At 59.2% G+C, this 25,276-nt stretch overlaps 2 protein-coding genes across 4 annotated transcripts in view; one reads left to right on the top strand and one right to left on the bottom strand.

Annotated features, from left to right (window-relative positions):
* On the top strand, positions 1–25,208 carry FAM83G (family with sequence similarity 83 member G). Its single transcript, XM_075559143.1, has 5 exons — positions 1–522; positions 13,200–13,367; positions 19,235–19,359; positions 19,945–21,196; positions 24,741–25,208. Exons 1-5 carry the CDS (start codon positions 1–3, stop codon positions 25,110–25,112), a joined length of 2,439 nt encoding a protein of 812 aa, XP_075415258.1. The 3' UTR covers positions 25,113–25,208.
* Positions 1–25,276, bottom strand: part of SLC5A10 (solute carrier family 5 member 10) — a 49,680-nt gene that overhangs the window by 13,695 nt on the left and 10,709 nt on the right. For all 3 annotated transcript variants that reach the window (XM_075559144.1, XM_075559147.1, XM_075559145.1), the window contains one exon: positions 21,782–21,917. In XM_075559144.1, coding sequence (XP_075415259.1) covers positions 21,782–21,917 — 136 coding nt within the window. The remainder of the gene's footprint in view (positions 1–21,781; positions 21,918–25,276) is intronic.

Below are 25,276 nucleotides of genomic sequence, written 5' to 3'. Positions count from 1 at the left end.
ATGGCCTTCTCCCAGGTGCAGTGCCTGGACGACAACCACGTGAACTGGCGCTCCAGCGAGGCCAAGCCCGAGTTTTTCTACAGCGAGGAGCAGCGCCTGGCGCTGGAGGCCCTCGCGGCGCGCGGCCCCGACGCCTATTACGAGGTGCTGAAGCGGGAGAACATCCGCGACTTCCTCTCCGAGCTGGAGCTCCAGCGCATCCTGGACACCATCGAGGTGTACGACCCCGGCTCTGAGGGCCTGCGAGGCGGCGGCGGGCCCCGAGAGCCCGACGATGCCAGCGGGGAGGCCGAGGCGGCCAGCGGGGAGGGCGGCGGTGCTCCCACCGAGACCGAGCCGCTGCCCTCCCTGGAGTACTGGCCGCAGAAATCGGACCGCTCCATCCCCCAGCTGGACCTGGGCTGGCCAGACACCATCGCCTACCGCGGCGTGACGCGGGCCAGTGTCTACATGCAGCCCCCCATCGACGGGCAGGCCCACATCAAGGAGGTCGTGCGCAAGATGATCAGCCAGGCTCAGAAGGTGAGCGAGCAAGCGGGCGCTCGGCTGACGCCCGGGCCTCTCGAGAGCTGCCCCAGCAACGCACGCTCAGCTCTCACCCCCAGAACTGTGCCCGTGACCCCCCATGGGCCTCTCTGGAAAGGGCTTCCTCTCTGCGTATTCCAGCTTCCCGCCAGAGGGAGCGGGAAGGTGCTTGGGCCTCTTGAGGCGACTGTGGGTTGTCCCTGCCTCACTGAGCCCTTTCATTTCGTTGGAGTGGCCTACTTGCCCCAGACCTGGAGAAAGGGGCTTCGATGTATGGACTGGGGAGGAGTTGGGGTTTTGTCTCTTTCACCTCCTTTGGGATGGGCCTGAGGCACCCTGGGAGAAGCCCTGGGGTCTAGCACACTGAAGCTCATCACTGTTGCTTCTGTTGGATTGGAGAGACTCTTGGAATGGGGCTCAGGGAGAGGGTGCAGAGACTTGAGGCTGCCTGAGGTCCTAGTTCAAATCTTACTCTTGCCCTACCATGCTGGGTAACGGAGAGCCGGTTGTTACCCTCTCTGAACTTTGCAGGAGCGGGGCCTTCTAGGCTGGGATAAAGGTGCAGGGATGGTGAGGTCCTGAGCAGTAGAAGCAGGAAGGCAGCCATACATTGCTCCCTTGGGTTGAAGAGGAAGGATGAAGATGAAGCCCTGGCTGTTTGCCCCCCCCAACCCCCTTCTCTTTTCGACTTTTGCCCTGCTGGCTGTGAGAGACCCACCACAGTGCCCCCAGTGTTGGTGGCTGCCCGCCCTCAGCTGACATCCTGACCCACTCTGTGACAGGGTGCTCTCAACAAGCAGAAACAGCCAGATGGGCTGAGTACCTGTCTGCAGAGCACTTTCCCATGGTAACAAGGTTGCAAAACATCAGTGTGGAGAAGGATTCCGAAGCTAGGTCTGGACTCAGTAGAAGGTAGTGATTGATAAGCCATGTCTGTCCTGGCCTTGGTGGTGGGAGCAAGATGAGGCTGAGCCTCACCCTTCCACTGTCAGGGCAGGAAACAGGCCCAGAGTGGGACAGTGACCCGCCCTGGCTGACAGGATCTAAGGGAGGGAGTTCTTGGGCAGAGACCACAAGTGGGTCAGGAGCTGACAAGATGGTTCTCAGGTTTCTCAAAAAGCTGAGTGAGTTCTGGTCCCAAGAGGGGCCACGTGAATTCGATAGCTCAGGTCTGGGAATCTGGACTTCAGCCCGCCTATCTCCCAACTTCCTGGCCGCCCCTGGGCAGTTTTGCATCTTCAGTTTTCTGGCCTGTAAAATGGGGGCGATGAAGGTACCAGTGGTGTCTTTGAACTGTTGTAATGAGTGAGGTCATGCGGCCTGGTGGGGAATGGCTTTGTCTTGAGAGCATTAGTTCCCTGGGAGTGCCTGCTGGGACCCCATGATCTAGCTTTCACACCCTCCCACCTTTCAAAACTAGGAAAACTGAGAACCTGTGAAACATGTGCCAGGAGACAGACACTGGTTTGGCCTGGGAACAGTGGAAGGGTCTAAGCTCCCCCAGATGGAAAGATGGATGACCTGGCCTCGTGATAGGGCCAGGCTGTATCCTGTGGACTGTCCCCCTGTAGCCTTCTCCCACATCTCTGGCCAGAGCTGAGGCCTAGCTGCCCCATGCAGACCCTGGGGTCCCCTGTAACCTCCTTTGCTCCCACAAATGCTCCACAAGTGTATCAGTGCCTTAAACTATATAGCCAAGAAAGGTCTATTTGAACCCAGGCCTCCTGGGACCCTCAGTCAGGGCCTCCTTCAGCCTCCCTGGCAGGTGGGTACTGTTTTCCCCTGCTCCCACCTCTCAGGTGGACAGAAATTCACTTCTCAAAACTGTCCCACCCCCAGACAGGAGTACTTCTGTGTGGGGTCCACAAAGCCTTGTTGAATCAGAACTGATTGGAGGAGACAGCAGCAGGGCCCCTTTCTTACAGCCTATATAGGGCCCCTAAGGCGCAGAGGATGGTGGTGTGTGCTCCAGCGTCTTGGCGTTTCCTGCCACATCCCTGCCAGGACCTGTGGGGACCTATGTCTGCCACCGTGTGTGAGTGGGAGTCCCCTAATAAGACTAGCTTCTGTTTACTGAGTGCTCCACACTTTGTAATCTCAGGAGGTGTTATCTGCTCCATTTTCAGCAGTTCCAACTGGCCAGACCTGGCTCAAAGGGCATCCAGCTTCTTCCTTCCTGAGTGAACCAGGCTGTGTTGTTCTCAGACTCTGGGCCTGGCCCCTTCTGCCCAGCCCCCTGGCAAGGCGCAACAGCAGGCAGGGCCTGGGAGGAGCAGCTGACCCAGGATGTCTGTAGTCACCCCAACTGCCCCCTCTGGCGGCTCTCCAGGCTTACAGGGCCAGACCAAGGCGCTGATGAATGCTGACAGGCTGCTTTGTCTGCCCACCGGCCCACCCCCACCGGGAAATCCTAACCTCTCCCCTGAGTCACCTCTCATCCCCTGGCCTCTGCTTCCTCCCCCCTCCTCCTGCCCCAGTGGAAACCTCTCCTGGAGACCCCAGTGGAGACAGCAACTGTCCAAGTCCTGACCGAGATGCTGGTCTCTCCCCACCTGCTGGTGCCAAGTCAGACGGCTTAACCTGTCAGCTCCTGAGTCTGCCCTGTGTCAACATGACAGGAAGATCCTGAGGCAGGGAAGTGACGCAGCGCCTCTGAGCCATGCTGACCCAGCTGCCAGGAGGGGCTGTGTTCCCCTGGGACCGCCACCCTAAAAGACTGGAATGAATGAACACAAGAGTGCTGGGGTCTGGTCCCTGCTTTGCCCCCACCTTGCTGGGTAATGACCTAGAACAAGTCCAAGTCTTCCCAACTGTAAAATGGGTGCAAGCTTTGGAGGCCGTGAAGGGTCCTTCCATTTGGACATCCTGGTGCACTGTGGTCTAGACTTATTTGCAAGCAGGGATGAGTGGGTTCCTCGTTCTCCCTCCAGCCCTCTGTGTGTCCCTGAACGGGCAGCTCAGCCTCTCTGAGCAGCTCTGGCTCCCTGAGGCAGAAGGGCCACAGCTTGCCTGAGCCACATTCCTCACTGGCCTGCTTCTCTGCCTAGTGCTGTATGCCTCCCAACCCCCAGCCCCTGGGAGCTGGTGATTTATCTGGGGAAAAACCTGCTAGGGGGTTCCAGCCGCATACCAGAGGCTGGGCCTGTAACATCACGCCTGGGAGCTCTGAGCCTGCGTGTGCGCTCCTGTGGCAGTCTCCTCTGATGGGGAGGGGAGCTTGAGCAGGGAGGAGCTGCCACAGCAAGAAAGGGTAGCAGAGATGTCCTAACGAGTTGCTCTTTCCCCAGATCCTGGGGCCCTCCCACCCAAAAACATGGGTCAGGGCCCCTGAGAAGGCCCCCTGCTAGAACCCAGATGTTGTACCCGTGTGCTCGCCAGCCCCGGGAACAGACACCCAGAGGAGCGTGGCCCGAGCCGCACATACAGCTAGAAAGAGCTTTCCGTCCCCTGTGAGCCACATCTTTCCCATCAGGCCCCTACCTTCACGCACTGGCTGGTGGCTGCGTTGCAGGAGGACAGGAGCAGCTTAACAAGGCATTTATGAAACGCCAGCAGTATGCCAGGTGCTGAGCAGGCGCTTTACCTGCGTGGCTGAATCTTCATAACAACTCTATAAAGTGGGTGTTGTCTCCATTGTGCTGATGAAGTTACTGAGCCCTGGCGGGACTCAGAGAGGGTGGATAACTTGCCTGAGGTCACAAAGCCGGTACCTGGGAAAGCCTGGCCCAGAACGCAAGTCGCCAGGCCCCGGAACTCTTCTCTAGAGAAGTGTGGCCTTTGCCTCCTGAGCCCTGCCTTCTAGAGCATCCGTGCCTCTTTCTGGCCCCAGCCGGACTCAGGGTGGTGAAAGCATTTGCACAAGGCTCCCGTCCCCATCAGGTACCCGGAGCCACCACGAATCCCTGTAGTCCTTCCTAGGGGTCACGAGAGAGGACTCTCGCTCCATCCTTCAAACAGTGGTTCAAGACAGTCCCCGGCAGCATGAGCCGCCTGAGAGGTGGCCCAGTAGCTGTCCCTAAACACAGAGCCCACAAGGGCTGTGCATCCCCCAGGCTCATGCGCAGGATGGGAGTTGCCCCAACCTGCCCTGACAGGACCCAGCCCTGGTCCCAGGCCCCCTCACCTGTCTGGGTGGGAACCCTCGGATAACATCACCCCATCCCAAATTGGCTCCTGCCTCCCAAGGCTTCCTACTCGACAGCATTTGCCTCGTAATGGAGACTTTTAAGAAGAGCAGGGCTGCCAGCCCTGCCAAGAAGGCACCCACCCTTTGGGACCTGGGACGCGTCATACTCCGCCACGCTCAGCGGGACTGGCAGGGGAGACAGGTGGGTCTTGCCCTACAGCCTAGCCCCCACCATAGCCCCAACCTGCCAGGCCGTGGCCGAGACAGGCTGCCCCAGCCTCAGCCTTAGGGACTTTCCCAGGTGGAGTGGGAAGATGGGCATTGGCATGACATGAGGCCCAGAACTGAGCTCCAGGCTGCTCTGCTGCTTAGCTAGCTTTGGCCATCCCCAGAGAGCCCTTTGCATTTCTGGAATCTTCCTAATAGGTGCCACGTTGAGGCTGCCTCACAAAATTGTGATGAGATTTAGATAGCGGGTGGGGGCCGGGGGGGGGGGGAGGCACCTAAAACACAGCATGGTGCCCAGCTGTTGCCAGTGTTCAGAAAGGCCAGTTCTGGGCCTTCTTCCCTCTCTGGAAGCAGTCTGAGTTGAGCGGTGATAAACTTTGTTTCCTGCAAAGCATTCAGGCAGAGGATTGGTGGAAGAGGGTTGAAGAAGGTGTGATCTTGGGCACTTCCTTTCCAGGCTAGTCTTCCAAGGGAGTCTGGCATCTCAATGACCAAGAGCTTTCAGAGAGTAAGATTTTAGAGGCTTTCCGATCCGATCGATGGTCCTCAGATTTCCCAGTTTGGAAGCTCTCTGCTTGTGCTGGGTTTGAGGCCCTCGGGCCTGGCAGGAAGAGTCAGGGATCATTTCCTCTTGCTTCACACACAGGTGCGGCCCTGGTCACCTCAGGCTTTTCTTCATGAGCACTTGGGCAGCATTACTGAGTGGCTGACGAGGCCCAATGTCTGTCTGAGGGGTCTGGACCCTCTTCATGGCCAGATGGCTCTAGGTATGACCAGTATGTTCCCTGGCACCGGCTGCAACCGCCAGGAGGCATGAGCCTCCTTTAATTGGCTTTAATGAGGCTTAATGGTCCAGAGGGTGAAGGCTTTCACAGGGCCGATGAGTGTTAGAGGGGAAAGGAACCTTGCAGGTCCTTTACTCCAACAGCCAGTTTTACTGAAGAGAGAAACTGAGGTTTAGAGTGGACAAGCAGCCTGCCATCGGCCACTCAGGGAATGAGTGGCTGAGCTAGGAGGTCCATGGATATTTAGCTTCCCAGCAGTGCTGGGGGTCAGGTGGGATCTGGGTCAGAGGTAGGCCTGTACACAGGGTGCCCTACCGGCCTGGGGCAGGGCCAGGGAGCAGAAAGCCTCTGTTATTAGCGCCCAGTGACTGAGTCCCCTCTGTGAAATGGGAGTGGTCATCGCTATCCGTCCTTAGTTCATGGAAAAGACCATTGGGGTGTCAGCAAGTTGGCCTAGTTCTTCCCCTGGCTTGGGTCAGCATTCCTTTCCACAGACACTGGTTCCCTCCCCGTCTTCCCTGGGAGGGCAAGACCAGGCTGTTACATAAACTAGTCCTCACTCAGGGACAGGTTTAGAGACAGAGGATGGACAAACTGGTTTGGAGAGTGCCAGGAGCCAGCGGGAGCACCACCCACAATGGCGCCTGGTCCAGAGATCTCAGGAGGTCTCCCAACCTGCAGAGAACCTTCCCATTCTTCTGCCAGTTCCACCAAAATTTGAGGAGGGGGCCATGCTGGGAACTTTGGAGACCTGAGACATTACAGCCAGATCTGTCCCGCCCTGCTGCTGGAAGAGGGGGATATGGGGTAGGCGAGAACTCCTTGCCCAGTAAGGGAAGGAGAGGGCTAAGCCTGAACCAGGCTGCCCCTCAGTCTCACCATCTGTAGAAGGACTTGTAATAATTGAAGTGCAGATCCGCTGGAAATGAATTTTATCAACTCTTGTGTGTCTGAGAAAGTCTTTGTGTCACCTTTAGTCCGGAAAGATAAATTCACTGGGTGTAGAATTCTAGGTTGATTCTCCACCCTACTTTCAGCACTTCAAAGATGTTGCCCCATTGTCTTCTGGCTTGCATTGTTTCCAGGAGACGTCTGCTGTCATCCTTGCTTCTAATTATGTAATGGTCTTATTTTTTTCCCTCTGGCTACTTTTAAGAGTTTCTCTTTTATTACTAGTTTTAAGGAATTTGATTATGGTGTGTCTGTGTCTTGAGGTGTTTTAATTCTAGTCTCTTCTGTTTGTAATTCGTTGAACTTCTGAGACCTGTAGATTTATAGCTTTCATCAAATGTGGAAATGCTTTGGCCATTAATTTTTCCAAATGTTTCGCTGCCCTTCCCATCACTCGCTAAGACCGATTATATTACATGACTTGAAGTTTACGCACGGTTCCCTGATGCTCTGATCATGGTGTTTTGTTTTGGCCTTTTTTCAGGCTCTGTGCTGTTTTAATGGTTTTTATTGATATGTCTTCAAGTTCACGCTCTTCTTCTCGAGTTTCTAATCTGTTATCAATCCCATCAGTATATTTTTCATCTCATATCAGATGTTTTTCCTTTTTTTTTCTTCAAGTTCAATTTGAGCCTTTAAAAAAAGCTTCCTTGTCTCTGCTTAACTTTTGAGCAAAGCTTCCATGCTCTTGTGTGTTCATTCTGATTTCTATAATCGGTTCTGGGTTGGGCTGGGTTGGGTTGGGTTTTTCCTCATGTGGGTCATATTTTCCTGTTTTTGAGGTGCCTGGTAATTTTTTTTTAATTGGATACCAGACTTGGTGAATTTTATATTATGAGGTGCTGGAAGTTTGTACATTCCTTTAAATATCTGAGGTCTTTGTTCTAGGATACAATTAATTATTTGAAAATAGTTTTTAATGCTTCTGAGGCTGGCTCTGAAGCTTTATTAGGCAGTGAAGAGCAGACTTTATTCTAAGGTAAAGGCTGGCCAACTGTGGACTCCTGGCCACATCCAGCGTTCCGTAGGTGATGTTAATTGGAAGTCAGATGTACACATTCATTATGTAGTGTCTGTGGCATCTTTCATGCTACAGCAGCAGAGTTGAATCATTACAGCGGAGACGACATGGCCCACAAAACCTGAAGTATTTACTGTCTGGGTCTTTACATAAGACCAATGTGCCAACTCCGGATCTAGGACTGACTTGCCCCTGACTGAAACAGTCCCTTCCAATGGGTGTCCCCCGGTTCTGTGTGAGCACTGGCGGTTGTTTCTTCGGCTCCTTTCCAGAGCTTCTTCTGCACGTCCCGGTAGTTTTCACGCATCCACAGGCTGCTGCGTTGCCACCAGATGCTGCACACCTGTTGGCCACTCCCTGAACGCCATCGTTTGAGATCCTTTTTTCTGGTGTTTGAGGCAAAAGGGCAAACCCAGCTCCCGTTTCTGTTTGCGGACGTGGAAGCGGCATCCAGGCTCTGGCTTCGGGTGGCCGTTCCGCCGGTGTTCAAGGAGGCCGGGTGGTGTAGTGGATGGTGCATTTGGCTGCACACCATGAACTCAGCCACTTGGACCCCCCTGCCGCTCCCCGGGAGAAAGATGGTCTGCCCAGTCAAGTTTTACCGCCTTGGAAACCCACAGGGGCAGTTCTGCTCTGCCCTTAGAGGGTCTCTCCGACGTGGAATTGACTTGGTGGCAGTGAGTTGATGCCAGTGTTCCTGGGAGCAGCCTTAGATGTCAGTGAGTCCTCACACCAGCCTTCTACCCGGCACAGAAGGAAGTCGGAAATGAGTGGGCTGGGGGCCCCTGGCCTGCCCGTCCCGGAGTTAGTAGGACTGAAGCAGGGCCTAAGGAGCAGCAGGAGTGTCCTTTGTGCTGCCTCTCACGGGCACTGCCTTCGTGTGGCTGGTGCTGGCTGTCCCTCTTCGGAGGATTTGCAGAGAGGCCTCAGCTGGCTCTGTTCTGAGCCACCTCCCCACACCTCTGTGGCCCAAGGTCTGAGGCAGGTGGAGCCGCTACAGAGGGTGTCGCTTGACAGTGGCTGCTATTCCAGGTGGGGAACTCCCACTCCGGCCCAGGTGTTAGGGTTTAGGCCTTGGGGACATGGCATTCTCCTCGACTCTTGTCATGGCAGCTTGAAGAATGTGAACACAACACACTCACAACAGATGGGTTAGAGCTGTGACCCAGAGGAGCCTGGTGGAGAGGGGGTGTGCGTGGGGCGGGGGTGTTTACCCTCTGAGTCCGAAGTTGAAGGATAGATGAGTTTGCCCAGTGGGAGGGAAAGCGAGAAGGAGGCCCTGCCAGAGGAATAGCAAGCACATGCAGAGCCCTGGTGGCTTCGGGTATTTCAGGGAGAGGAGGCCATGGGGTCAGGGCCTTGGAGGAGACAGGCTGCTGCTGAGGCTGGGCCCATCCTCCTGCTTGTCTTTTGTCCCTCAGGCCGGCCAGCTGACCCTGCCCACCTGCACCTCCCACCCACACTTCCCCAGAAGCCTACTTGACCCAGCCACCCTCTAAGTACACATCTGTGGCCACAGGCATGCTAGAAGATACCACTTGTGGGTTCTGGGGTGCCACTGGCAGGGTGTTTGCACCCGGTGAGATGGAGCCAGTGGTGATGGTGCAAGAGGAAGTGAGGCCATAGGGGCCAGGCACTTTCTCCCTGTGGCCTGTGGGCTCGGCCAGATGCCATGCTGGGGGCATCTGGGCACCCCAGGGCACCTGTCCCCCTTCCTATTTGACAGATGAGAAAAGTGAGGCGAAGTGTTCACCCAAGGCCTGGAGCTTTTAGACTCCCGCTCCAAGCCCATGTGTTCTTGGCTCAGCGACCCACACCTCCACTGGCCTGCTGGGAGGACACACTGCCTCTGCCCCTTGTGGCTCAGGCCCAGCAGCAGTCTCACAGGACTGGAGGCGGTGTCTGCTGGGGGTGGGGGTTCAGCACAGATCCTCCCTCCCTGCTGACCCACCTGGTGGGGGAGATGCTTGTGGCAGGAACTTGGGCCAGGCTCTTTCCACTCAAGGACAGGCCATGCTGCTGTAGGGGGTGGCCTGTTTGGAGGATGTTACAGGGATCTGGAGATGGAGGTGCAGGGTCAAGAGAGTCAGGGCAGCCACCAGCCACAGGCAGCCATGGTCCATGAGCGGGGGGTGGTGGTGAAGATTGAAAGCCTAGGCAAGAAGCACAGTCCCTGTGTAGGGGGTGAGGAGGCATGGAGGCTGGGCGCAGGGAAACAGGAGCGCAGAAGGCAGAACACATTGGGGGCTTGCACACCTCCCCCCCCACCCCGAGGATATGCAAGAGGCCTTCAGGTACAAAGAACAGGAAGAGGTCTAGCCTCACTCAGGACGCTCGCAAGCCTGAAGGATGTCAACTGGCTGCTGACTCGGCCCCCAGCCCCAGCTCCTCCCATCTTGCCCATGTCTGCCTTTTTCTGTTTCCTGAGGGTGTGGGAGCCCCTTACATCCACTCTGGGAGGTGGAACCCGGCCCTCCTGGGCTCTGCTGTGTGCTCAGGGACCCTGGGTCTCGACCACCAGCTCTCTCCATCAGAAAAGCTGGTGGGGACCCCTAGGCTCCTTCCCTTGGGGATGGGCTGTGCCTCCTGAGAGCCTAGGACTGGGGAATACCTGCTCACTGCTTCGGGTGCAGCTCCTCTGGGTGGTCTCATGGAGCAGGTCTCATCCGGACCATACAACCTGAGGACCAGGCAGTTGGTACAACCATTCAGGTGGATACAACAGCCCCCTCTCCCCCCCACCCCAGCCTGACCCCTATGGGGGTGTGGGCAGTGGGCAGCAGGGCACCTCTAGGCAGGGCCAGTTTAGCCCTCCCCCTTCCAATCCCAGACATTGGGTGAGCTAGGTCAGCACCCCCTAGATGGCAGATTGGGAAACTGAGGCCTGACAGGAGCTGGGTCAGGAATGGAATGGCTGGTGGACTGAGCCATTTCGAGCTCCCTCTGGGCAGGTCACGCTGCCCCAAATGGCTGGCACTAGGCAGACTGTGGGCAAGGAAGGCTCCCTCTTTGCCCCAATGCCCTCGTCTGGGGGTGGCAGTGGGGAGTGGGGGGAACGAGTGCCACACACAACCAGGGCAGCACCACGTGACCTCCTGCTGCTTCCGGCAGAAGGGCTGCCGGGGCCCAGGCTGGAGGTCTGACCATTGGCTTCTGGCTGAAGCTCTCCGGACTACAAAAGGAGACCAGGACTTCAGAGGTCTTGTGGCTCCGATCTGGGACACCGGCCTGAGAGCCCCGGTCTGCCCCCAGCCCCCACCCAGCATAGCAACTTTCACACCTGATGGAGCCCACCTCTTGCCAGTCCTCATCCTACCACTGCGAACACCCTGCCCAGGGCCCAGGAGAGCCACCCTCCTCTGGCTGCGCTGTCTCTCAACACCCCAACCCATAACAGGAACTGAGATCAGGGCCCCCTAGCTGACGCAGGCCATGACGCTGATGGCCCATCCTGCTGAAGCACATTCTCCTGGCCTGGACCCAGGGCAAGCTCCTGTCTGCCAGGACTAGCCGGCCGTAGCAGGGTGGGCTGTACCTTAGGGAGAGAGAAGCTGGCTGGCTACATGTGAAGCCGTGTTCCTGCCCCAGTGATGGCTTGACCCTGAGCTATGTCATGGGGGAAGAAGCCCCGGCCCCAACCACCTCAGGGTCTTATCACCCTGGGCCAGGTCCTGGTCCTGACTTGCTTTATGACCTGAGGCAAACAGTTCAGCCTTGCCTGAGACCAGCCATAAATGGGGACCCCAGCACTACATGCCTTGGGAGACTATGAGCACCCTTGTGTGCTATCACTCAGTCTGGGGCTGGGCTGGGCCCTGGGCATGCTGAGGCTCCTGTGGGGTAGGTCACGTCACCCCTGCTACACAGATGAGAACACTGTGCCCGGTGAAAGTCACATGAAGGGCTCAGTCAACAGCAAGTGCAGGGCAGGCAGGGAAGGACCTGCCCGGGGATCAGGGCCTCAGTGGCCTCTGAGGAAGCCTGGTGAGCATCTGTGGGGTGCACAGACATGTCTCTGTTGCCTCCCTGACACCCCAGTCTGCAGATCCCTGAAGGGCGGGAGGGCCAGCAGAGGCACAGCCCAGGGCAGGTAATTTCTAGCCCAACTCTGTCCCCAGCTCACCATGTGGTTTAGATCACATCCCCAGCCTCTCTCTCTGGTCATTTCTGAGAGTCCTCAAGCCAGGAACAAGGCCAGCGCAAGTGCGGTGGAGTGGCACAGAGAGCCAGCCAGCATGGGCAGCTGTGACCAGGCACGGGGCCTGGTCTGACACCCACTCCCAGCCCCGCTGTCTGTAGGCCAGAAAAGGAGTCATTTTTGCCCATTGTCATGGAGTAGGTGCTGACTCGTGGCTGCCCCACGTAGACAACAGAATAATGCTTCCCGGTCCATGCTCCCTTCAGCCTTATTGAGATGCGCCAGCCGGGCCACCTTGGAAGCCTCATCTGGTCCACGGGGTTTTCAAGGGCTTTCTGTTTTACAGAACGACATCACCAAACCTTCCTATACTTTCTTAGTTGGGCATCTGCTGAAACCTGCCCCCATGGGGGCCCTGCTGGTCTTCAAAATGCCAGTAGCACCACTCCCAGTATCAAAACAAGATGCACGCCCCGCTGTCTGACAAACAGAGGCAGGTCGTAAGGATGTGGAGCGGGGGCATGATTGAGAGACAGGAGGCCTGATGGGCACCAAGCCCCTCCTGGCCTTTCCCCGGGGGCATCCTGACTGGTGGGCCAGCCTCACTGCCCTCTCCCAAGCCTGCAGCCATCCCTGCACACTGACTACTGCCCTTCCTCTGTGTCTTCACGTATGTGGGCACTGCTGGGAACAGTGGGCAGTGATGGGCCGGAGGTGGGGTGATGCACCCTGACCTCTGAGGCCCCACTCTGAGCCAGGCCCAGGAGATAGAGCTCACCTGCGGTGAGGTTGCAGACCTGGTCAGATGTCAGGAAGGACACGTGCTTGTCTGAGCTGTGTCGCAGCATAGAGGCTGGAGTCCACCCCAGGCATGTAAGGGAGTGGTTCTCATTTCTCTAGCGGGAGCCTTCCCTTGGCATCTGAGCACCCAGGGGAGCCTGGAGCTAGGCGGAGGGATGACCTGCGCTGAACCAGGATTGGGCCTGAGAGCTTGGAGCCCCTTGCTTCTCCCTCAGAACCTGCCCCAGGGAGCCCTGGCCCCAGCAGGAAGGGACTTCTAGATCAAGCCTGGCCGGCTCCCTCCCCTCTCTCACCCTTCCCTGTCTATTTCCCACCTGGGATTACCTGAGCCTTGTTTCCCTTGGTTTTACATTACAGAAACTTCGGATATTCAACCATTTCTTTCTTATCCCCTGCCACCCTGGGAGGGGCCAACATAATAAGCCCCTTGGGATCCTCAGTGTCCTTGTTCTCTGTGCCCTTGTCCCGTGGACTCCTGACATCGAATGCCAATCAGAGCACTCCCCTCTCCTGAGAGGGCGGCCCGCACTGCCAGTGCCCCTCCCGAGGCAGCCAGGAGCGGCGGCAGGAAGGCGGCGCAGCCCCCACCCCAGCTAACAGGCCATGGCCTCCCTCTTGCTCCAGGTGATTGCTGTGGTCATGGACATGTTCACCGACGTGGACATCTTCAAGGACCTGCTGGACGCCAGCTTCAAGCGGAAGGTGGCCGTGTACATCATCGTGGACGAGGGCAGCGTCAAGAACTTCCTGCACATGTGCGAGCGGGCGCGCATGCACCCCGGGCACCTCAGGGTGAGCAGGGGCTGGGCAGTGGGAACCCACGGTCAGTCAGCCAGCAAGCCCGCTGGGTAGAGCCTGGGGCCTGGCCCTCACATGCTGAGGGGCAGGACATTCACTGCCTCTAACCCTGGGGGGTGGGGGCAGGGCAGCCATACGGGCAAGGCGCCGGCCCATGCAGGTGCCCGTTCTGTGTGCTTCCTCATGGGTGCTGTCTTTGCTTGCACACCTCCCACAGCAGGGGCTCACCCCTTCTCATGCATCTCCAACATGGGTGACATGGAAATTCACAGTGCCTTGAGGATGTAACTCAGCCCAAGGCCAGTCCAGTGTGTGGTTCAGTGTCAGAGACAGTGGTGCCCAGCTGACGTGGGTCCACAAAGCAGGAGCACAGGAGAAGGGGCCTCCTGGCTGCCCAGTGAGAGCCAAGGCTGGGAGGGGTCGGGGTCTGCAGGATAGGGACAGGTCCACTCTGATCACCTCCTGGCCCAGTGACCTGGAGCTCCCCAAGTCTGGGCTCCAGGATCTCCCAGACTGGACAGGGGCCAATGAGTCCATGTTGCCAGCCTCCTCTACTCAGACACAGGGGCATTTCCGTGCCCTGTTTAGGGGCAGTGGGTCCTCCCTCCTCCAGCCCTGGCTTGGCACCTGCTGTCTGCAGAAGGCTCTCTTGGAAGGCACAGACCCGCATGCACAATGGCAGCCAGCCCTGGGGTTACCGCTGGACAGTCCACGTGTTCTGTCCTCACAACATCCAGGGGCCTGGGCAGCAGGTCCCCGTGGAGGCACTGCCAGACTGTCCTTGCCGTGTGGTGCAGGTGAGAGGACAGGGGCTGCAGCACAGCCCTCAGGCTCTGACTGTCAGAATTCCTCCAGCTTCAGGTCCAGGGCCAGATGGGGTCCCAGGAGGGCAAAGTGGGCGGCAGACAGGCAGGCTGGGTACTAAGGGGCCAGGCTCCCACACCCCATCATTGGTTGGTATCCAACAAGTTGCCCTCACCCCTCCTCCAGGTGGGTCCTTTCAAGTAGGCCATGAACTCCCCAGGCGGGTTTGTGGCTGTCAGGGCACGCTTCATGTGGCCGCCTGGGTACGCTGACCCCCAAGCCCCAGACGCCACCCTGCCAGCTGGCCAGGTAATGAGCACCAAGCAGGACAGCTCACCAGGGCGACCAGAGCACCGTGCTCATCTCCTCAAACACAGCCTTTCCCTGTGGGAGAGCGCCACCCTGGCCAGCCCTCCCACAGACCTCGACGCTCTCCTCACACCACAAGTAGCTCTTCCCTGTTAGAGCCCCTGCATGTGCCCTGTGGTCTATGTCCCCATCATGTGGACAGGGGCTTGTTGGCAGCAGTGTCAGAACATGCAGGCTCCTCCCCCAGGCCCCGGCCCCTTTGCAGGCTGTCCTCTCTCCGGCTCCCAGGAGGTGGGTGGTGGACCGGGACTGAGGTGGGCTAAGGTTATGGCCCAGAGGCGGGCAGCCCCCACAAGACTGGCCTTGCCTGGCTGCTTGTACCCCAGAGTGCCAGAACACTCACTTAGCCGGCACCGTCAGGGCCGGGGTCATCCTGACAGCTCCCGCAGGATAGATGAGGAACTGAAGCCCAAGGCCATGGCGACTTGCCCAAAGACATCTGCAAAGTCAGGGGCTGGACGTGGCAGGTACATGGAGGACCCGGGACCTGGGGGCCTGCCTGCATGCACCAGCCTGGGCGGTACCGCCACCTCCCCCTGCCTGCACTGCGCGCGGCCGGCATAGTGCCGCCAAGGGAGGCTTGCAGACAGAATTATAGGAGAGGGTGCTTATAAAAGTTCTTGGTGCGCTCTTGGGAGTTGCTGGCAAAAACAGTGTCTTCTAAGTCCAAGTTCTGAGCCTCTCCACTCTCCACTGGTGCCTGGCCACTCGGCAGTGGCTGCCATCACCCTGGAGCAGGGAGGACAGGTCACCCCAGGGGTCCCAGACCCCACTGGCCCTGCCTGCCACCCACCTGCTCTGGAAGTGGTGGCATGGCGGGTGGGGCATGCACACCCACACCTGATATGATGTCACCAGTGGCCAGGTGGGAAGACTGGGCAACTTCATGGGAAAGTGTGACCCTGGCTTCCTCATTCTCACCTCCAAGCCCGCCCCTCTTCAGCCTGGGCGACAGCCAGCAGCTCCCGTGGGCCCAGCCCAGCCAGGTGTTGCCTTGTTAAGGACCTGCCTCCCTACCCTCAGGCCGGGTAGGCCCAGGCCTGTCTCCAGAGTGTTTCCTCATGGTAATCCCTAGGCTACCAGTGGCCCTGCCCAGTTCTGCACTGACTGGCCCTGGCTCCCACTGGCACTGGTACAGAGCTGCCGTGGCCAGGTAGGCCTATGGGGGTCACACGTGTGGCCCAGCCTGAGCTCAGCCCGGGACTGGTGGGCTGTGCAGCAGGAACGCTGTCCCGCTGTGGAGAGGACAGAAGGCGTTCAGAGATGGCCTCCCTGGCGCTGATCTGCACTTCTGAGGGACCTGCTGCCCTCTAGCTGGGGACCACCCTCAGCCCCTGCTTCCAAGGAGCCCCCCTTCCTGCATTCCAGCCTCCTCTCTTCCCTAGCTCACTGGGCACTACCTATTGTGGGGCCGCTTGGGCCCTCAGGTCTCCGAGTAAGATGGGCCACACACCCAGCCCTGCTCAGAGTCGTGGGGCTGGAGGCTGGAGCTCACTGAGGGCGACCCTGCATCCTGAGGGAGCCAGCCAGGCCACTCCCAGCTTGTAGTTCAGAACGGAACAGCTGCCGCTGAGGCTTGGCTGTGGATGGCTGAAGAATGAATTGGCTTTGTGCAGAAGCCCCGCGGTGCCAGCCAGACCCACTTCCAGTGAACGAGGCCATCCCTTCGGACAGTGGGGGAGCCACTCAGCGAGGGCGCAAGGGCCCACACCGTAGCCTTCCCAGCCTTCCTGGGGCCCGGTGGGTCCTGCCTTCTGGGCCTGTCCTGGGTCTATAGTAGACTCCAGGTGTAGAGTATGGTTAACTACCCACGCCCTCTGCTCCCCCTGGGACCATGTGGCACTTTAGGGTGTCACACCAGGAGGCACTGTGGACATGTAGTGGACAGAGGTCAGTGCACTGCTAAACATCCGACGGTATACAGGACAGCCCCCACCAGCAAGAAGGAGAAGAGCCCGTTACGTCGTGCAGACAGCAGCCCCGTCTAGAGGAGGGCTCTCAGAGTCCTTTCCCAACTGGGGAATGAGGGCCTTGCTACCGCCCAGGGGGTGCCGGGTGCTCTTTGCCCCCCACCCCAGCCCCCGCACACCTTTACTTTTCTAGGGCAAAAGGCTGGGGCCCAGCCCTCCATGGGCTCACCCAGGGACAGGGTGAGGACAGCTCTGCCTCCAGGTCAGGGCTCCGGCCTCACTTGGTCCCCAGGCTCCTCGATCCCACTCCTCCAGCCAGGGCTGCCAGTGGCCCCACATAGGCCAGGGAGTGGGGAAGACGTGGTCCTGGGGGCCCTGAGACTGGATTTGACCTCCCCGGTCCCACTGGAGATAGGGTCCCTCAGCCTCCCTGGCAGGCCTCTGTCACCTCACTATGCCTACCCCCTGGGCCTGTCTCCCTCTGCCCCCAAGCGGGGTCACACCACAGACGCTGGACTCTGCAGTGTTCCCAGGGCAGCCAGGCCCCCTTTCACAGGCAAGACTGCAAGGGGCCAGCCCCACCTGACAGCTGAGCTCCAGCGTCTGCCTCTCCAGTCCAGCTCCCAGGTCCTGGGTTTCAGGCCTAGGTGTGTGTGTGTGTGTGTGTGTGTGTGTGTGTGTGTGTGTGTGTGTGTGTGTGTGTGTGTGTGTGTGTGTGTGTGTTGAGGTGGCCTTGACAAAGGTCAGTCAAGGTCCTCTAGGGCAGGAGAGGCTCAAGGCAAGGGTCTTTGCCCAGCCCTCATAGGGAGCCTCCCTATGCGCGGCTCTCTCAAAGTCACCCTTGGTGTCTCCCGGGGACCCTGGCCCCATTCTACACAGGAGGACCCTGAAGCCTACAAGTCCGAGCACTTGTGCCACTGTGGTTGTCATCCCCCTGCTTTCTTCATGTTCCGATGGGGTGTCTTTGAGCACCAAGACAATGAGGCTTTGTGCCCTTTCCACCTGGGCTCACCGAGCCCAGACTTGGAGACATGACTTCATGCAGGCTAGCACCCCCACCACGGGGCTGGCCCCACCCAGGGACAAGTAGGGGCCAGAGGGGTGTCTTTCCACAAGTTCTACCTCCTGCTGGGCCCCAGGGTCAAGTGGGCTTGGACTTCAAGGTCAAGTTCCCATTGTGCATACAGGGAAACTGAGGCCCAGAGAGGTCTTTGCTGGGGCTTCAGGTGGTGGGGTAGGCACAGGTGACAGCAGGGGAACTTTGGTCCACCCTCTCATCCCCACGCGTGCTCCATGGCGGGTGCAAAGTCACAAGCACTAATTGTCCTGGGCTGGGGCCAGCTTCCTGCTGAGCTGGCCCTGTGCAGACAAGCCACCCACCCGCCCGCCCAGGAGCCCAGGCTTATCTCACCCCTGGGCCGTGCCCGACAACAGCACATTGTACCTGCTGGCACGACAGCCCAGGGCATCACGTGGGGCCTCAAGTGCTGCACCCCACTTCTCTCCCTGCCCCACAAGAACATAGAGCAGCGGGGAACGCCAGCTATGTAGGACTTGGAGGTTGGTGGGCTCTGCCAGCCCTTCTGTGCTGCCCCTCCGTGCCAGCCACTCCCTGGGCACTCCCTCCAGTGCCCCCTGGGAGCACACAGGGACCCTGGGAGTGCCTCTGAGATAAGGTTCCTTAGGGGGCATGCCACCTCCACTCCCCCACCTGCTACCTCAGGGTTCCTGGCCCCCTCCTTCCCAGCACGCTCCTCCCTGCCTGGGAGGCCCCAGACTCGCCCTGGGCCTCTAGTCACCTGAACTGGCTTGTGTACCACCCACAAGGGCCTGGGCACAGAAAGCTGTCAGCGCTGGGGACCCAGTGTGGCTGCCAGGCACGTGCGTGAGGGGCAGTCCCAGCCAGTGACGGCAAGTGTGTGGCGGTGGAGGGCCCACAGGAGGGAGCTGGGCTCTGGTCCTGGGTAGCCTGCAAGCAGTCTGCTGGGCTCTTCAGAGGACCCTCTTAACCAGGACTTGGGTAAAAGTTGGAAACCCCTGGGGAGGCAAGGGCCACCGGGCCTTTCTTGGAGGGCAGTGATAGGCATGTGGAAACAGTTAGTGTGGCCGGTGGTGTTGGTTACACAACAGAGAACCGCCAAGCCACTCTGACTCAGCCCCTGTGGATGTGGGCTATAAGCACCCCACAGGCCTCTCAGGACTACGGATCTATATGACCTCAGCTTTCCTTGGGAAGCAGCTGAATGGTTTGAACTGCTGGCCTTTCTATTCACAGCCAAGCACTGTAACCACTGCGCCACCAAACTCTCTCTGGTAGTGCCAGGTAGCGGGCTAACTCTGTGAGAAGTGACCCAGATGGGCAGAGCTCAGCAGGGAGGCTTAAATGGGTGCCAGGTTGCCACTCAGCCAGCCTCTCCCCTCCCTGCCCCACCCCATGTCAGAGTGAGCTTTCTGGCATGAGCCCTATTGCTCTCCTGATCAAGACCCTCCCGTGCCCACTCCCACCCGACCTGGCAGACTTCCCAAACTGGCCTGACCTCAGGAAGTGTGCTGACAGGGCGGGCTGGGGGCTGCAGTTCTGAAGATCAAAACCCCATTCCCACCCCTCAGCACCCTTCGAACTGGCCCAGGGTCCCCAGATGGCCAGCCCTCTCCCTCCTCTGGCCCCTCCTTAGGAGCCCTCCCTGGTCCCCGGCCAGAGCCTGCTGCCCTTCCCTGTGTTGTGGAAGCAGTGATGGTTCCAGCCTGTCTCTTTGTCTCCCCTCACACCTGGTGCAGAACCTCAGAGTGCGGAGCAGCGGGGGAGTCGAGTTCTTCACCCGCTCAGCCACCAAGTTCAAGGGGGCACTAGCCCAGAAGTTCATGTTCGTGGACGGAGACCGGGCCGTGTGTGGCTCTTACAGGTGACTCAGGCGCTCAGTGGCAAAACACCTGTCTCTCAGCTGAGCTGCCTTCTGCCCAACCCCTGATGTGTGGCCTATTTAGGACCAAACTGCGGAGGTATGGGCAGGACTCCCAGCTGGAGGAAGACTGTGTGCACACCAGACATCTCGCCCGCCGGCGCCCAGCCTGGAGATGGGGTGGGCCATGAGTGACATCACAGGCAGCATCAGACCATCCCCCAGGCCCCTCTGGGCCCTTCGTGTTGTGCAGGGGGGAGGGGGGTGGCAGCAGAGAAGGGGAGACCCCAGGTAGACTATTGAGCCATGCCAGGGGTTGCTGCTGCCCGGCACACCCTCCACCCCCCGCCTTAGTGGGTCCCAGACAGCCTAGGAGGAAGGTCTTCACAGGTGCAGAGGGGGCACAGACGGACAGAGTCCCTGCCACTGAGTCCTCTGCTCCAGCTCACTTCTGAATGGCCCCAGCCCCCTCAAGGCCCTGCTGGGCAGACAGGGAAGCCGGCACGGTGCACCATGCCTGTGGGGTGGGGTGTGGGGGGCGGCTGCCCTGGAGTGCTGACCCGCACTGCACTGCCTTCTGTGTTACAGCTTCACTTGGTCAGCCGCCAGGACAGACCGGAACGTGATCTCAGTGCTGTCTGGCCAGGTGGTGGAGGTGTTTGACCGGCAGTTCCAGGAGTTGTACCTCACCTCGTGTGGCGTCAGCCTGCAGGGCATCCCCATGGAGAAGGAGCCCGAGCCCGAGCCCATTGTGCTGCCCTCCGTGATGCCCGTGGTGCCTACGGGCACCATGGCCAAGAAACTCGTCAACCCCAAGTATGCACTGGTCAAGGCCAAGAGTGCCGATGAGCTCCCCAAGACCTGCTCTGAGAAACCCGAGGCTCAGAGGCTCCCAGGGCTGCGGGGCCCAGCCCTGGCGGAGCGGCCCACTGACCTCCCTGATTTGCCCCTGCCCTTGCATCCCGGGCTGATGAACCTGGAGCGGGCCAACATGTTTGAGTACCTGCCCACATGGGTGGAACCAGACCCTGAGCCGGGCAGTGACATCCTGGGCTATATCAACATCATTGACCCCAACATCTGGAACCCGCAGCCTAGCCAGATGAACCGCATTAAGATCCGGGACACGTCCCATGCCAGTGCCCAGCACCAGCTGTGGAGGCAGAGCCAGGGCTTGAGCCCCAGCCCAGGCCCCGACCCAGAGCCCCAGGATGGGGCCCCCACCTCCAATGGCCTCCCCCAGGGAGACTCTGAATTAAGGCCCCCTGTGCCCAAGCCCCGGACAGTCCCCGTGGCAGACCTACTTGCCCAGGAGGGTAGTGATTTCGACTGGACCCCGGAGACCCCGGACAAGGAGGTCCCTCAGAATGGGACTGGCCACGGGCTGCCCCAGGTGGCAGGCTCAGGCCAGGCCCCATTTCAGCGGCAGCTGTCCATGACTCAGGATGACCCTGATGGCCTGAGCCCAGCGATCCCCAATGGGCTGGATGGGGAGGAAGAGGAAGACGATGACGACTATGTGACCCTCAGTGACCAGGACAGCCTCTCGGGCAGCTCCAGCCACGGTCCTGGCCCCCGGCGGCCCTCGGCAGCCTCTTCTGTGTCTGACGAGTATTTTGAGGTAAAGGAGCGCCCAGCCCCTCTCCGGAGGCGCCACTCAGAGCAGGTGGCCAATGGAGCAGCCCCGAGCCCCCGCCGACAGCTAAGTGCCCCCCATGGGAGCCCAGGGACCTTTGGTGGGCCCATGGGGGGCTCCCCATGGGCCCTGAGTCGAGCAAGAGAAGCAGCAGATGCCTCAAGGAGGATGTCAGCCAAGCTGTCCCCAGACAAGGACATACAGGTAGGCCAAGTCTATACACAAGCCCCTCCAGGGCCCAGAGCACCAGGCTCCCTGCACACAGGTGTCACAGTCCCCCCATGGACCGATTTCTAGGAACCATGTCACTGTTCAAACCCTTTCCTATGGCAGATGTGGAAACTGACGCGTGGGAAGGTAGCACAAAGTACCGGGTCACCTGTGGGCGATGCTCAATTCCAGGTCTCCACAAGGGCCACCTGAGCTGGCCCCACAAACCAGAAGGAAACCCAGCTCTGTTCCAAGGTGTCCGACACCTTGTGTCCCGGCATCTTAGCACCTGTAAACAGGTGTGCCACCCCACGTTTGCAGATGAGGCCATGGTGGCTGAGGGCACAGAGACACCGGTCTGTACCTCTGAGGTCACACAACAGCAAGTGGTCAAGTAGCACCCCGCCCAGTCTGTGGTTCTGTGTGCCACGCTTCTGCCTTGTTAACCCCTGAGTCGCCCCGGACTACTGAGTGGCTCCCTCGGGACTGGAAAACACTTGTACCCACCTTCCACTTCCCCTCCTGGCCCCGGTGCTCACAACCCCCAGCCAGCCTGGCCAGCACCAGGAGTGGCCTTACCTGGGTACAGAGCACGGCTGATCATGCCCGGCATGATGATCAGGCCCATGGGGAGCATCTTGAGGTAGCTTGCGAGGATGGAGCCAGCCTTCGCGTGGTTCAGATCCCTTGAAGACAGTGACCGCTGCACAATAACCTGCCGGGGCCGGGGCCAGAAGGAACAGCCACGTCAGGACTTCTCTCCAGCAGGCGCTGAGGGGTGGTCGGGACACGCACTACACTGCCAGAGACAGCTGCTCGAGCCTCGCTCCTCTGATTCGCTGATCTCCCCCATCCGTCTCCCAGGGAAGGGCTGGGGACTTGGCCTCCCCTGTCCATCAAGCAGGGAAGGGCTGGGTCCTGCCTGGCATGCCGCTCAGCAGTAGTCTGGACTGCGGATATGGGCAGGATGGTAGGGACCCGATCCCTGGGGTCTCCCAGGCCCTTGTGAGTGTAGCCAGCTGCTCACACACATGCCAGGAGTGGACCTTGGCACCAGTTTGTACCCTTCCAGTAGGCAGAGTCAACACTAAGACCCAGGGCTGGAGCACTTGCTGGTCAGTAGCGTGAGAATAATGGATGTTGTGTGGGGAGATCAGCTTCCCGGGCAGCCCTGGGCAAGTCTTAAGTAGGCCTCAGTTTCCAGATCTCCAGAATGGGAGCAGGTGGCTGGGCTGATGACTTCAAAATCCGCCCAACGCTGACCTGATTCGACGCTTAGCAAAGAGGCTTCTGGGTAACTTAACCCACTGCCATCAAGTTAGTTCCAACTGTGGTAACTGGCTTAGGATTTCCAAGGCTGTAAATCTTCACAGGAGCAGACAGCCTCCTCTTTCTCCTTCAGAGTCACTGCTGGATTTGAACCACTGACCTTGTGGTTAGTAGTGTAACAGCTAGCCAGCAGCACCCCCCAGACTCCCGTTTCTGGGCAGCAGAAACACTGAATCAGTGTGGCTGCTAGCTGATCTGTCGGACGCCTCGGAAGAAAGGCTTGGCAAATAATTCAGTGAAGCACAGTCCCACCATTGACACACCAGGAGTGGGGAGGGCTGGTGGCCTCACCCGGTGCCCCCCAAGTCAGAACTGACTTGATGTGTCTTCCAAGTGTTTCTGAAACAACTTTGAGATTTACTTAGCATGCCATACATTGAGCCCACTTGCTGCGCACAGTGCAGTGGTCTGTCCTACCTGTAACCCCTAAAGGTCAGCAGCACCTTCCCTTTGCTGTGCCACGGCCTCCAGCCCCACCTGCGATCAGAAGTCAGTCACCTGTGATCTAACTTACTCTCCACACGCGCCAGCTGAACAGAGGCGCCCTGGTGCAGAGGGCTAGGATGCACTGAGCTGCTAACCGCAAGATCAGTAGCTCAAAGCCACCAGCCGCTCCTCAGCAGAAATTTGGGGCTTTCTACTCCCAGAAAAAGAGCTCCAGCCTCTTTCTGGCCATGTGACCCCATCAAGCGCTTCTTACCTCTGGCCTTTTCCTTCCCACTAGGAAGCTGGGCACGATGGACCCCCTTCCCGGGCACTGTGGTCACCCCCAAGCCAGGCCCCATGCAGGATGAAGGGTCTCAGAGAAGCAGAGGATAGCTCTCCCCATGTATTGGGTAGACAGACCACCCATGTATTTGGTAGGCAGCAGGGGTAGGCACCCAGGGGAGGGAGGGGGCCCCGCCCTGAAGGTCGGAGGGGTTCCAGGAGCAAGGCAGTAGAGAGCTGGAAGTGGAAGGCCCCGGCAGGAAGGTGTGAAGTTGTCTGCGGAGTAGCCACCTCTGTGCCAGGGCAGGTACCAGGCAAGGGCCCGATGTCCATTCGGACCCTGGGCGTCCAGGCATCCTGCCCTGCTGGGTTCGCACCTGCCTCCCTGAGTGACCTTGGGGAGCCTCGGCTCTCTGGCCGTAGGCTGGGATTTGTGCTGATTCATTCAGGCTTCATGGGAAAATCTCCTCAATGGATGATGTCACACCCAGAGACTCAGGAGCCCTGCCCATGCCTGCTGAGTGGGGAAGAATTGAGAGGTGCCATGGGCAAGGTTAGTGGTACAGGATTGGCCTGGGTACACAGGGACATTCCACCCCAGCTGGGACTCAGCTCTCCCAGGGAGGTAACTGGATTCCCTGGGAGCCCCACACAAGGGGCAAAGCACAGGACTGCAGCAGGGTAACATGTTACAGAGGGGAAACTGAGGCCACATCCAAGCCTGTGGTGCAGAGTTCCTGCTGCTTGGAGGGGCAAGGACTGTGGAGCTGTGGGACACCTCCCAACACGTGGAAAGCTGGGCCCCAGGAAGACAGTTGTCTTGTGCTGTGCTGAGCCCCACTTCACCCTCTCTGGGCCTCAGTACCCAGTCTGCCAGCTGTCCCATGTGCTGAGGACCCCAGTGTGGGAGCAGGGGCCCCCTGGCCACCTTACTCCCACCTTTGGAGGAGGATGGCCTCAACCCTCCCTCCTGACCCCCAGCAGAAGGAGAAGCAAACACAGAAGCCCCCCTAGCTAGCTAAACCTGTTTGACTCTACTACTCAAGTAACTCCTACCTGCGTGACCCCAGAGCTGCACCCCAACCCTCAGAGGGTGCAGCGGTGGTATCTGTTTCTGCCCCGGGACGGGGTGTGGTTCATTGGAGGGAGAGCCAGAAGGAGCCCCAAACCCTGACGCTTAGGCCCAGAGAGGCTGCCTGACAATCCCAGTGCAGTACACTTTCCCAGGAGAGAGCGGCCAGGGGGCCGGGGCTAAGGCAGTGGGAAGGTGCCTCATCTTTGCCCATGGTGTGTGGTGGGTAGCTGGGCCCTTCAGCGAATCATCTCAGTGTCCTGATCGCCGCCAGAGGTAGAAGTGTTCCCATTCTCCAGACAAGGAAACTGAGGCCCAGTGGATGGATGGACTTGCTCAGCCCCAGGGCCTGATGCATGACCCACTGGAGTGATTGAAACTGATCTTGCCCACCTTCCAGCTCTCATGTTTCTTTCTCTCATTCTCCAGGGCCAACAGCTCCACCACTTTGGTTCCCCTATGTCAGGGACCAGGGATAAGGCTGGCTTCAGGCCCCAGCAGTACCACCCTGCAGCTGACAGTGCCCAGAGCAACCCCAGGAGAGCAGGCCCCCACCAATGGCAAGCCAAGAGGAGCCCAGGACCCCGCACCCTGCCGGATCCCGGGAACCCAAGATCGACGCGGAATGCTGGCCCACTGGCCGATGGCAGGGCCACCAAGGAACATTCAAGTCCCTTTGGAATTCCCTACTCCAAATTGTCCCAATCCAAGCACCTCAAAGCCAGGACGGGAGGTGGCCAGTGGGCCGCATCTGACTCCAAACGGAGGACCCAGGCCCCCAGGGACCCCATGGACCCCTAGCTGCTGTCCCCAGCCAGACCCATGCCTTCTGCACCCTGGTCTCTGTCCGGCTTTGGGTGATACAGTGTTTGCAGCGCCATGGTGCAGGGCCTTGTGACGTAGCAGCCACAAGGACCCACCCAGGCGTGCCCAGCTGCAAGGGCGGGTGGCCTCCACAGACACTT

This window comes from Tenrec ecaudatus, chromosome 10 (genome assembly GCF_050624435.1).
Source record: "Tenrec ecaudatus isolate mTenEca1 chromosome 10, mTenEca1.hap1, whole genome shotgun sequence".
In the NCBI taxonomy this organism is placed as follows: Eukaryota; Metazoa; Chordata; class Mammalia; order Afrosoricida; family Tenrecidae; genus Tenrec; species Tenrec ecaudatus.
This window is presented reverse-complemented; position numbering and strand designations above follow the sequence as displayed.

Coding starts and splice junctions, on each gene's coding strand:
- FAM83G (XM_075559143.1), top strand. CDS start 1: ATGGCCTTCTCCCAGGTGCAGTGCCTGGACGACAACCACGTGAACTGG. Junction 523..13,199: donor TGATCAGCCAGGCTCAGAAG/GTGAGCGAGCAA, acceptor CTCTTGCTCCAG/GTGATTGCTGTGGTCATGGA. Junction 13,368..19,234: donor TGCACCCCGGGCACCTCAGG/GTGAGCAGGGGC, acceptor CACCTGGTGCAG/AACCTCAGAGTGCGGAGCAG.